This window comes from Spermophilus citellus, assembly GCF_964194105.1.
Source record: "Spermophilus citellus genome assembly, chromosome: 15".
Lineage (NCBI taxonomy): Eukaryota > Metazoa > Chordata > Mammalia > Rodentia > Sciuridae > Spermophilus > Spermophilus citellus.
In genome coordinates, this window is record NC_138195.1 from 74,264,760 (window position 1) to 74,277,174 (window position 12,415).

Genomic DNA, 12,415 nt, shown 5'->3' on the forward strand with positions numbered 1-12,415 from the left:
AATGACAATGATGATGGTGGCAATGATGGCAATGAAAATTGGTTGTCTGTAGGGATTTAAAAAGATTTTCACATGCTACATTATCTCACTTGGTGGAGTTTTGATTACATAAGTGATTATATTTCTTTGCATTAATAAAGAGGGATAGGGTTACATTTTTCAAGAAGGAGGGCAAAACAGTTCATCTTGGCAATTGTAAGCAAATGGGACTGTTGGTAACAGAGGACTTGTCCTGCAAGAACTAGCTCCTCTTTGCCACAGATAGAGAATAAAACTCCACCCTCTCAAATTCTTTTGTTCCTTCCATTGGCCCACAGTGATCAATTAGCCATTCTCTGTTACACAACTACCGTGGCTAGGTACTACTCTTCTTTATAGGACACAAAGAAGTACAAGAATTGTACTTAAGGAGCTTTCTAATTGAATAATGAAAAAAAAATTAATCAAAGATACAAGAAAATTAAGAAGTTCTGGATCAGTGGTCTGGAGCAGTGGTGCTCAATGTGTGGTCCTGGGGCCAGTGACATCAGGTTCACCTGGAACTTATGAGAAATGCAAATAATCAGGCACCCCACATGTACAAATGAGAAGCTTTCTGTGTAGGAAAAAAATTATGTGTAATAAATAAGCCCTCTAAAAGCACCTCTGGTCACAGGCACACTTGAACTTCTTAAGTAAGAGAGCTCAGTGTTGCCAGAAATATCACAGATTTTCTGAAAGAAATAGCACATGGTTTAGGAATCACATTATCCTTTGAAAGATTTCCCACACCTTTGGCTCCTTCACCCTACCCATCTCTTGGTCGTCTGTTTTCAACTGATATACTAATTGAATTGATGTACACTTCATTCTTCTAAAAAATGACGCCAGTATGAAGAAGTTGCACCCACTTTGTTGGCAGTGGGCTCCTTGACATTGGAAGAATATTTACAGCTATTGAGAAACTCTGTCCTGGGAACTTGATGTTTGTTTCTCATTGTCATTTATTAGAAGCAGTCTGGGGTTTCTTTTTTTTTTTTTTTTCATGACCAAGTGGACCTTTTCCATGTTTGTCATCCCAAATGAGGCACCTATTTTCTGTTGATGGTCATCCTGATTTCTCTGTTGGAGTCTCACTTCCACAGATCATATTATGAATTTCAACATCTCTCCCATTTGTGTTTGTGAAATGGGAAGAGAAATATTTGAATATGAATTAGTCCTTATTTTATCTCCTGTTTATTTTGTTATGCTTGCTGTTTGTCATTTCTTCAACGTCTGCAGCTCTAATCAGATGAGCAGCAAAAGAATGTGATGTTGAGCGGAATTAGGAAAGTCACATCCATGCAGAAACAAAAGCAAATGTCGGAGCCACTAATACATCACAGGGAGGGGACCCACAGTGAACTGTGATCTTCCCAGAATGAGACTGATTGGAAGCATGGGGAATGTATTAATGTCTGAAAGTGGTTAAGGGGTTTACCCCACTGATCTGAGTTGGGGCCCATCGAGAGACAGAACAAAGCTTAAGTGATTATAATTTTCTGTCTGGCATATGAAAATAACCTCACGGGAAATCAGACTAGCATACTCCCAAGTGAAAATATTAGTGTTTATCAATGTACAGTTTGGGGAAAAACTTAGGAATCATAGTATAAAGAAATCTGGGATAGAAGCCAAAGAAATGAGATGAAAGGAATAGACCTGCCAAGATTGCAGAAGAGAAGAATCTACACCGGTCCACAAGTTCTAACTGAGCATATAATCTTGTGTTCAATCCTGAAATGAGCACTCTGAGATAAAGAAACAGACATCCCAAAGAGTTGGGAAGACCAACATGGACATCTGTAGTGGCTCAATTGTAGTGGACATCTGTAATCAGCTGGGCTGTGAGCCTAGATCATCCTTGCATCCAGTTCACTGTAGCCCCCGGGGAACAATCAAGCCTGAGGGTGGAGTTCTGTTCTTCGAACCCTAGAGCATCCCTTGCCTTGTGGACAACTTTGTCTGTGAGAAAGTTCTCTCACGGCTTGTAGAGATTCACACTTCAGAGACCCCTAGAATGTCTGCCAGTTACTCTTCTCTCCCCAGCCCTTCCTGATTCATGTTCAGGTTTACTATTTCTGGAACCACTTCTTGGTCAGGGAGTTGAAGAATGCTTTTGAGTCATATGGTCATCTGTGTCAGTTTCCTGTTGCTTCTGTAACAAATCACCATAAATTGGATGACTTACAAGAACGGAAATGAATTCTTTTATAGTTTTGGAGGACAGAATTTGAATCAAAGGGTCAGCAGGACTGAGCTCCCTTTGGGTCTTTAGAGGAGAATTTATCCCTTTCTTCTTCCTTCTTCCAATGGCTCCAAGCATTTCTTGGCTTGTGGCTACATAACTCCAATTTATGGTTGTCTTCACAGCCTTCTTCTCACTGTATGTCTCTCTTCTTTGTGTCAGTTACAAAGATACTTGTCATTGGATTTAGGGGTCATCTTGATAATCCAGGGGGATCTCTTTTGTTAGTCACCTTTTAATTGCTGTGACCAAAATATCCAACAAGAACAACTCAGAGAATGAAAGGTTTATTTTGGGCTCAGGTTCAGTCCATGGCTGACTGACACCATTGCTCTGAGCCACAGGTGAGGCAGAACATCATGGCAGAAGAGTGCAGTGGAGGAAAGCTGCTTAATTACTATCCAATAGTCCATTCAAATTTTTAGTTCATTAAATAAACTAATCCACTGATTAGGCTACGGCTCTCCTAACGTAAGCACTTTACCTATGAACATTCCTTCATTGTCTATTACGTGAGCTCTGGGAGTGGGGGACACCTCATATCCAAGCCAGAACCATCTCATCTTTGGAGTTATAACTTATCTATATCTGCAAAGACCTATTTTCCAAATGAGGTAATGTTTGTAGTTCCAGAGAATGGGACATGATCACATCATATTGGAAGCCACCTTTCAACCCAGTGTACCATCAGCCATTCTATTTCCATGTCTTAAACTTCCAGAACTGTGAATCACCCTGAATAACTTGATAAAATATGTGAAATTTATTGATAGATAAAAATACATGTTCCAATGAATATGAATTTCTGTTTAAAATTTCAAGGAATTCAAAATCCACCACCACCACCACCAAAGCCCAAATGTGTACTATAGGTTGAAATACAATTTCTGAATGGTAACATCCAACATTAACCACAGGTTTTCTTTGTTATCTGGCTAATGTAAATAGCCCCTGATATTGCCCCCTTTTTTGTTCTAGATAATGTGTACAATTTTGTTAACTCATTTTAAGATCATCTTGAGTCTTTTACTTCTCTCCCTGAAGTGTTTGCTGGTATTGATCACATTGTATATAGAAACTCTTGAGCTGCTGTTGTTGTTATTCAACCTCAGCTGTACCAAGCCTGCTTCTTTTATCCGATACTTATGTCATTACCAGGAGGAGAATCTGACATTTCTCATGGTTGCATCACATCTTATTAAATTCAACCTATCTCCTTAGACTGTCAGGACCTTATTGGGTCCAATTCTTCCAGCAAGCATATCGACTGTTTCTTCCAGCATTATGTCATCAGAAAGTTGAGTTTTCATTGATGACCACTATTTCTATGTCTTCAAATCATTAATAAAAAAAAATGATGAACAAGACAATAGACAATAGAAACTTGCAGCTGACTATTTATGCCTCCCTCCTGGTTATTTTTAATACTTTAATTAGGTGTTGTTCAGCCTCATAATTTTACTAGCACCTGACTCTCTTTTTGCTTTTCATTTTTTTAATTGCTATGGCAGCCCTGCCAGTTACCCTGCTAACATCCAGGTAAATCGTGTGCCTCATATTTCCCTCTTCTGTCTGCCTAGCCAACGTTTCATAGAAAGGCATGAGATTAATCCAACATGATATATTTTGTGATCCATGAAATTACTAAACTCTTTGGAGTAGGCAGAAGTGTTCGGTTTAGCATCACAAACATCCTGCAACTCAGAGAGCACCAATCAGGGAAGACTCACAAGAGGAGGTGTCTTTTGAATGTGGGAGAATTTTGATAGGCTGGATAGAGAAGGAAGGAGACATTTGTCAAAGTCCTCTCTCATCCTTTCATATTTTTCTTGATGAGCTTATCAGTTGAATTCATCTCTCTTCAAACAAGTAGACATTTATGATAGGAGAAAGCTGTTTTGTTAAAGATTTGAAATGTAGAGATTTGTAACCTCTGGATGAATTCAGAATGAAAAGATAGAAATACCTTGGTGGATGGCCTGGCATTGATGTGTGGGATCTGGAAACCACTGGATTTAGCAAGAATGCAACAAAACCAAGAACCAGGGGAGAGACAGTCAAGTTCACTCCCCACGGGGTGTACCACATATGCAGAGTGTTCTAGGCTCAGGGCTTCTACCCAATGCTGAGCTGATGCTGATACTCGTACAAATACTCTACAATTTTACTAAAGGAGAGACCCCTCAGTTGCTCCCTCGAAGTCTGTTTAATCTTACTTGACATAAAGTTTTTATTTTACTTTTATCTGATAACATATTCAAAGTTGTTTCTTGAGATATATTTTCAGTTTTATGATCTTCAAAGATAATCCTGTTTTTTCCCCCATTTCACAATTGTTTTTAAATTCCATTTCTCCTGTAAGCATCCTTGTCTTTCAGACCACCGAAGGAACTGTCCTACGAGAGAGTTATTCTCTTAGTTTTCATCATGACAGTATGTGAGCCTGGGAAGAGGACATTCCAGGGCTGTAGTGTGACTGAGTTTCAAGAAATGGAAACCATCCAGTGTCTGAAGGACTCCAGTTCCTTCAGACTTGTTCTAAGCTCCTGGCATGATTAGTCACCCTTTACATCACTGTGATAGATGTCTTGCTTTGTAATTGCAAGACGTGCAACCCGAGTAGAGTATGGATGATCCGTCTTTTTTTTCCCCCTATTTTTCTAGAGATGATTGATCATTCATATTTATAGGACTCTCAATTGCTGGGCTTTGAAAAGGTCAGTATTGATTATCTAAGTCATGCTGATGGTGTGCTTCTTTACTATACATAAATATGAGTTCCTTTTATGAGACTGCTATGATTTTTCAGAGGAGGAGAGGGGAGAGGGCATTCATGTGAGTTAGGCAATGGAAATTTCACCTACAACACATTTAGATACAGTCACAGAATTTGAGGAATGCAGAGTCATACTTTAGATTAGCTAATCCACTCCTCTTCCAATACACACACACACACACACACACACACACACCCCAATTTACAGATAAGGAAACTGAGTCCCTGTCAATGTACATGGATAGGTGAAATCCCAGTGTTTGCATTGCGGAGAAATGGGAAGGCTATAGTTCCAAATGTGAACAATGGTTTTACCTGGGGTTTGGATTGTTGTACAACTTTTCTACATTTTAAATCTTCCTAGAAAGCACATATATGACTTTTGCAATTAGGAAAAAATGTTTAATGTTAAACTCACTGGGAACGCCATGCTGATTAGCTGGAACTGTGAGGACAGTGGACTCCTTCAGTGGCCTTCCAAGAGTTCAATTTGGAAGGTCAGGAAAAGTCCAGGCTGTGGTCCAGTCCTCTATCCTTAGTTCTGGTGCATTACTGACTGACAATGGGCCTTCTCTGCTTGTCTTTCCTGCCCTTCCCCAAACACTTAGAGTCTTTGGCCACTTCAGCCTCCGCTCTGAATGGCAGTTAGTGAAAGTGGACTACAAGTCTATCTTCAGCCGGCGCTGCACCAAGGAGGACTATCAGACCTGGCACCTGCTCAATCAGGTACAGCCGAGGGTGGGGCATGCTGGCCTCTATGGAGAGGAGCTCCTGCAAGCTTGGGTCAGTATTTAGCCTGGGGCCTTCCTATCAGAGGAGGAAGGTAGCAGGATATCTGAGCAGTGGGTGTGGGTTCAGGGGACATACCAGGCCTAGCACGGATACAAGATCCTATGTATGTGATCACTGAGATGTCTCAGCTACCTGGGGAGAGGAGGTGATGATAACCTGAGGATTTAGCTCTATGTGCAGAGAAGTGAGCATCAGGCATATTCACTAGGAGGCCCTCCTTTGGCTTGCTCATCTGCCCTGCCACTGTGGAGAGTGAGAATGTGTCTTAGGCCAGACTGAAGTAAGGGCCCTGGGATGTCAGGAAGAGGATCACAGAGTGCCAGGTGGATGGGTCTGCCGATGACTGATACCCCTTACTGTGTAATACGGGCAGGTGTCTGCACTCTTTAGAACCCTGAGGCTATGTAACTTGTAGCAACTTCTCTTTTTATCTCTAGCTTAAGAATTAGGAGTTGGGTACTGTCATTTGTCAGACGGAGGGAATTCGGGGGTCCACTTCAGTTTTACTGTGAAGATGACAGGATATTGCGTGCCACATGTGGGCTTCTTTCTACCTGATATTCTGCTGAAGCCACATGGCTTGTGGCCTGGTGGTTCTCTGGGATGCCAGGAGTCTTTGCAATCTCTATAGACAAGGAGAAGAAACAGGGTGATGTGGATAACAGGGGATGGGGTGGGTGGAGGGATGACGTGGGCCAGCCTCCCACAGTGATCCTTTTGTGGGGTAGCAATTTATTCTTGAAATTGCTGGATGGTTCCTGAGGATGGATTTGCTACCCCAGTAGCACAGAAGGTAGAGAAGAGAAGGACAAGGCCAATGTCTCTTGCTGAGAAGCTGGCTTATTTCAGCTCCTTTATATTTTTCTGCCTCTCTCACTATGGACTTTCTCTCTAAGGGAGAGCCTTGCGTCATGGGAGAAAGAAAAATATTCAAGAAACGCAAGCCAGGAGCTCAGTGTGCCCTGGGCCGAGACTACTCCGGGTCAGTGGTCTCAGAACCCTGTGTCTGTGCCGATTGGGACTTCGAGTGGTGAGTCCTTTTGCATTTTATCACCAATTACAACCAGATTTTTACCTGTCTGTGGGGTGGGGTTGAAGATGGAGGTAGGGGAAAAAGGCCTGTTGCAGAGACAGGATGCATGTCCCCTGGTCAGGTTACGAAGCCATGTGGGAGCGCTGCACTGCTGGGAAGAAGGCAGGCCAAGGCATTTTAACAGGGAAGGTCACTGGTGTGTCTGAGCAGCATCTCCAAGGCTTCCCTCATCTTCAGTGAGCAGATGTATTGGACAGTCATAGAGGTGTTGGGCTGGGCACAGAGGGAGCTTAGAGAGCCTTGGATGTTTGCCTGCAGACCTGTTTTCTCAAACTGTGCTTCATGTGAACTGTCTGCCATGAGTACCTTTGCTTTTCATTTTCATTGATATATAATATTTGTACACATTTATAGGGTGCAGTGTGATCATGTGCATGTGTATGCAATAGATAACGATCAACTCAGGATAATTAACACTTCCTTCTGCTCAAACATTGGTCATAATTTGGGTTGGGAGTCTTCGGACTCTTCTAGTTATTATGAAATATTGAATAAAACGTTGTAGACTGTAATTTTCTAACGACAATGACAAAGAATAACTTTTAATCTCACCTGTTTAGATTGCATCCTCACCTACAGCCCATGACTCCCAAATATTTAAACACTTACCTCCAGACCTGACCTCCCTCTCCTTTTGGACAGATATGTCTCTAGATATCTCCTCAGCACACATCTCTTTAGTTTTTAAGAGGGAAGTCAAGCTGAGAGCGGTGGCACACGCCTGTAATCCCAGTGGTTCAGGAGATTGAGGCAGGAGGATTGTGAGTTCAAAGCCAGCCTCAGCAAAAGCGAGGTGCTAAGCAACTCAGTGAGACCCTGTCTCTAATAAAATACAAAATGGAGCTGGGGATGTGGCTCAGTGGCCGAGTGAGTTACATTCCTGGTAATACCCCATCCCCCCAAAAAGTGAGGGAAGTCAAACTTGATGTGGCCCAAGGAAAACTGTTCTTAAATCCTCTTAGTAGAAGAAGTTCCTGTCCAGTGTTTCCAGTCTTGATAGAGCACACAGCTATCCACTCAGAAGCTGAAGTAAAAATCTCCTTCCCCTCATCCTCAGACCCAGGAAACTGAGTCCTTGAAGTTCTATGTCCACAATGCACTATGTCCCAAAGCTCTTCCACCATCTCCAAAAATATGGATGCTTCCAAGAGTTACTTTCTTTCTCCCTCCAGCATTGCCACCCTAAAATCCATTCCTCAGATTATACTTGAATAAATCCAAGTCAGATCTCATAACTCCTATGACTAATTGCTCCAATGGCTTCCCTCCCTCCTTAAATTATCATCCAGACTTCTTCTGGCCTGCTCTGTTGTAGGTCATTTGGCTTTGGCTTACCTGGGTTGAAATTTCTTACTATTCTTCCTTCTTTCCCTGCATTGCAGTCATACCATTTCCTTGAACTTAATTAATCCAGACTCATTCATAGAAGAAGGAACAAGAAGTATAAGAATTTTTCCCAAATCTCATGATGGCTGGCACCTTTGAATATGTCATATCTCAGCAAAATTATCAGCTTCTCAGAAATGTCTTCTGAGACCACCTAATCTCACCTGTGCCCTAGCACTCTCTAACACATTGCCGTATTTCGATGTCTCCTTATTATTAAACACCATTTGAAATGATCATGTTTTTGAATGTTTTATTATCACCCATCTTTCCCCAGCAGAATGCAAGTGCTCTGAATGCAGGAACTTTTGACTTTCCTCGTTGTGGAATTCAGTGTCTAGCACACAGTAAACAGTCAGTGAAGAGTTGTAACATGTTTCTGAATGTTCTTTTCAGAAGGGTCAAAAACCTCTCCAGTGCTGGGAATGTGTGGATATCCCTCTGATCCCAGTTGGATGAATTCTTCCTCTGTGTCCAAGTCAAAAGCTAGTGTTTTATTTGATTATAGCTCACCTCAGGTTAAAAAACAAAGCTAAGGGCTCAAGCGTGAGCCTATGAACATGGAAGGGACTGAACAATGATACAGTTGCATTGGGGCTTTTCTGAGCTGAATAACAAAGGTCAGTCCAGAGAAATAGATGATATAGAGAACAAGGGATTTAACTGTCAATCCATGGGTACAGAACAGCTGCCCCTGACCAATAGCCTTCCTCCTTCTGTCCTCACAGATTTGCACAAGAAGCTTGCTCTGTTTCCCACTTTCTACTAGGAAAATTACCGACAACTGCAAGCCAAGTGGGTGACTGACTTCTCCCTACCTGCTTTTGTTCTTTAGAAAGCTTGACTTTAGTGAGATTTACCAAATGGAAGGTACTAAACAGAATTTAAACTTCAGTAGCTGGGTCCCTTCTGTGGCAATTTTGATCCTTTGGGAAGAAAGACTATTTTCACAGTTAGAATAAATAATTTTAAATATTAACCACAATCAATTAAAACAGTCAAAGCAGTGTGTACTGTAGTTCACTCAGAATTATGGCTTGTGACAGATTGATGTCAACTTGAATATTCAGCAACCGAATATTTCGGGCAACTTTTGTCTTTCTGCAAACTAGTTCCATTGAAGCACCCTGTCTCTGCCTCAGCCTATAGAGATGTATTCCATATTTATATCCTGTATCTCTCCAGACACAATAGATGCTCACGCATTGTTGGGAAGCCACAGAAGTGAGAAGGAACAAGAACTCTAGCATATACTTCCATTAGTAATTCTATTAACATTTATTGGTGTGGATAAAAATCCCAGTGCTGATCTTGGGATTTTTTTCTTAATCTCTGCATCTTTGTTTCCTAGGGCACAAAATAAAAATACATTATATGTAGCCCATTGGGTCCTAGGGAGAACTGAATGAATGAATGGATGGATGGATGAATATGCATCATGAATATAGATAAGGTATTCATCCAAGTGATGTCCATACAACACATAGTTGTTATTGGTGGTGCTGCTGCTGTTGTGAATCTTGGACCCCAGGGTTAAGTGGTCCCTGTTATATCCTTAGCAACTGAGCTAGAGCTTATACATCCACTTAAACACAGTGTTTGGAGTATTACTTTGGGGTATTACCTATTTATTTTAATGCTGGTGGCATTGTTTCTAAGTCATTATTTAGAGATTACTGTCATAATCCATCTCTAAATGAAGTCGGGTGGGTGGGGAGGGCAGCACTTGCAAGGCATCCTGTGGTTCTCACCTTTGCATAGAAATTCCACCTGGATCCAAGGCCCTGTATCATCAGGACCTTCACTGCTGGCTTTTAATGAGGAGAGATTAAGCATCTTGACCATAAGTTACTTGACCAAGCTTACATAGCTGGGCTTCAAATGCAGGACTAGCTAAATCTCTTCTTCTTGCCTCTATTTCATCCATTTCTCAAGAAATCAAACAAGTCTTATTCTTTCATATCTACTTTAGGTTTCAGAAGAAACAGGGTCTCCATGTTCAGCTACTCTAAAATTAAAATTCATCTCCAAGCAACCTAGGTTTACCACTGTTGATGAAAGTTCTTATGGAATGTTTCATTAATTGTAAAACAATTTCAAATACAGTAGTTTTGATCTTTAGTGATAGAATTTTAAGAGGTATATGGTCTCCAAGAAGCCTCTATCACGTATTTCTTTTTCTTTTTTGTTTATTTCATTTTTATGTATTTATTATTGTGTTATAGTTATGGGGTTCATTCTGACACAATCATAAAAGCATGGAATATAATTTGTTTCTCTTCAGTCCCCCCAATTTCCCCTTTCTCTTCCAACTTCCCTACCCCTATGCCCCTTCCTCTACTGGTTTTTCTTCAATTTATTTAGAGTTTTTTCTTTTAATTAGTGCTTTGTAGATATACATAAATGTGAAGTTCACTCTGGTATATCGATATCATACATGTACATAGAATAATTTGGTCAATTTCATTCTACCTCCTTTTTCTTTCCCTGGTCTCTCCCCCTCAATCACCTTGCTGTGATCCACTGATCTACCTTGAATTTTCATGGGATTCCACATTTTCTATTCCCTTATTTTGTTCTAGCTTCAGCATATGAGAAAACAGTCAACCCTTGACTTTCTGAGTCTGGCTTACTTCACTTAGCATGATGTTCTCTAGTTGTATCCTTTTAGCAACAAATGCCATAATTTCATTCTTCTTTATGACTGAGTAAAACTCCATTTGTGTTTGTGTGTGTTTGTGTATGTTTGTGTGTGTATGTGTGTTTGTTTGTATACACATCTTCTTTATTCATTCATCCATTGATGGGCATGAGGGCTGGTTCCATAACTTGGCTATTGTAAATGGCACTGCTATAAATATTGATGTGCTTGTATCACATTGATTTTAGTTCTTTAGAATAAATACCAAGGAGTAGGAAAGCTGGGTAATATAGTGATTCCATTCCTAGTCTTTTTAGGAATCTCCATACTGCTTTCCAAATTGGTTGTACTAATTTTCAGTACTACCAATGATGCATGGGAGTGCCTTTTGACACACATCCTCATCAGCATTTTTTATTATTTGTGTTCTTGATGATTGCCATTCTGACTGGAATGAGACAAAAATGCAAATAAAAACTACATTGAGATTTCATCTCACTACAGTTTTTTTTAATTTGAGGTATAATTGATGATTATGATCATTAAGAGCATCAGGTCTTGGATGCTTGTTTAAATTGCTTGAGATTGACATCATTCTTCTACCTTTTTAATTTGAAGTATGATTGACCACAGACAAGTAAATATACATATACATATATATACATATAACAATTCTGGGCCTCTTACTCTTTCAAACAATTTTAGTACTTTTTTTTTCCCTAGTTCTGTAAAGAATGTCATTGGTATTTTGATGGTGATTGCATTGAATCTGTGAAACGCTTTTGGTACGTGACTATTTTGATGTATTAATTCTGCCTATCCAAGAACATGGGATGTCTTCTCATCTTCTAAAATATTTGATTTCTTTCTTCAGTGTTTTATAGTTTTCAATATGAAGGTTTTCACCTTTTTGATTACATTTATTCTTAGGTATTTTTTTTTCTTTCTTGAAGTTATTATGAATGGGACAGTCTACCTGATTTCTTTCTTAGCACATTCATTATTGGAATATAGCAAAGTGATTGATTTATGGATGTTGATCTTGTATCCTGCTCCTTTGCTAAATTTGTTTATTAGCTCTAGAAGTATTCTGGTGAAGTTTTGGGAGTCTTCTATATATCAGATAATGTCATCAGCAAACAGCAATAATTTAAATAGACACTTCGCAAAAAAAATGGCCAACAAATGTTGAAAAAATGTTCAACATCCTTCGTAATCAGAGAATAGTAACAATATTTAATATGACTAAAAAGTATGCTTTCCAGAAGTAGTTTTTTGATTTCTGAAATTCTGGGTTATTTACAGTGGTTTTGGGAAACACTGGATCTAAATATTTGAAATTATCTTCTGTGTCTTTAAGTCAGTTTCAATTAGCATAGCTCAGGTTTTGAAACTTAGTCTTCAACAAATATAGTTTGTCTCTTTGTGTTTAAGGTGATGCTATAGATCAGTGCAAGG

The 12,415-nt window shown here is 40.0% G+C and overlaps 1 protein-coding gene across 1 annotated transcript in view; it reads left to right on the top strand.

Annotated features, from left to right (window-relative positions):
* Positions 1–12,415, top strand: part of SORCS3 (sortilin related VPS10 domain containing receptor 3) — a gene marked incomplete at both ends in the record, with an annotated part of 577,733 nt that overhangs the window by 517,720 nt on the left and 47,598 nt on the right. The window contains 2 exons of the mRNA XM_081268651.1: positions 5,654–5,771; positions 6,734–6,867. Coding sequence (XP_081124777.1) covers positions 5,654–5,771; positions 6,734–6,867 — 252 coding nt within the window. The remainder of the gene's footprint in view (positions 1–5,653; positions 5,772–6,733; positions 6,868–12,415) is intronic.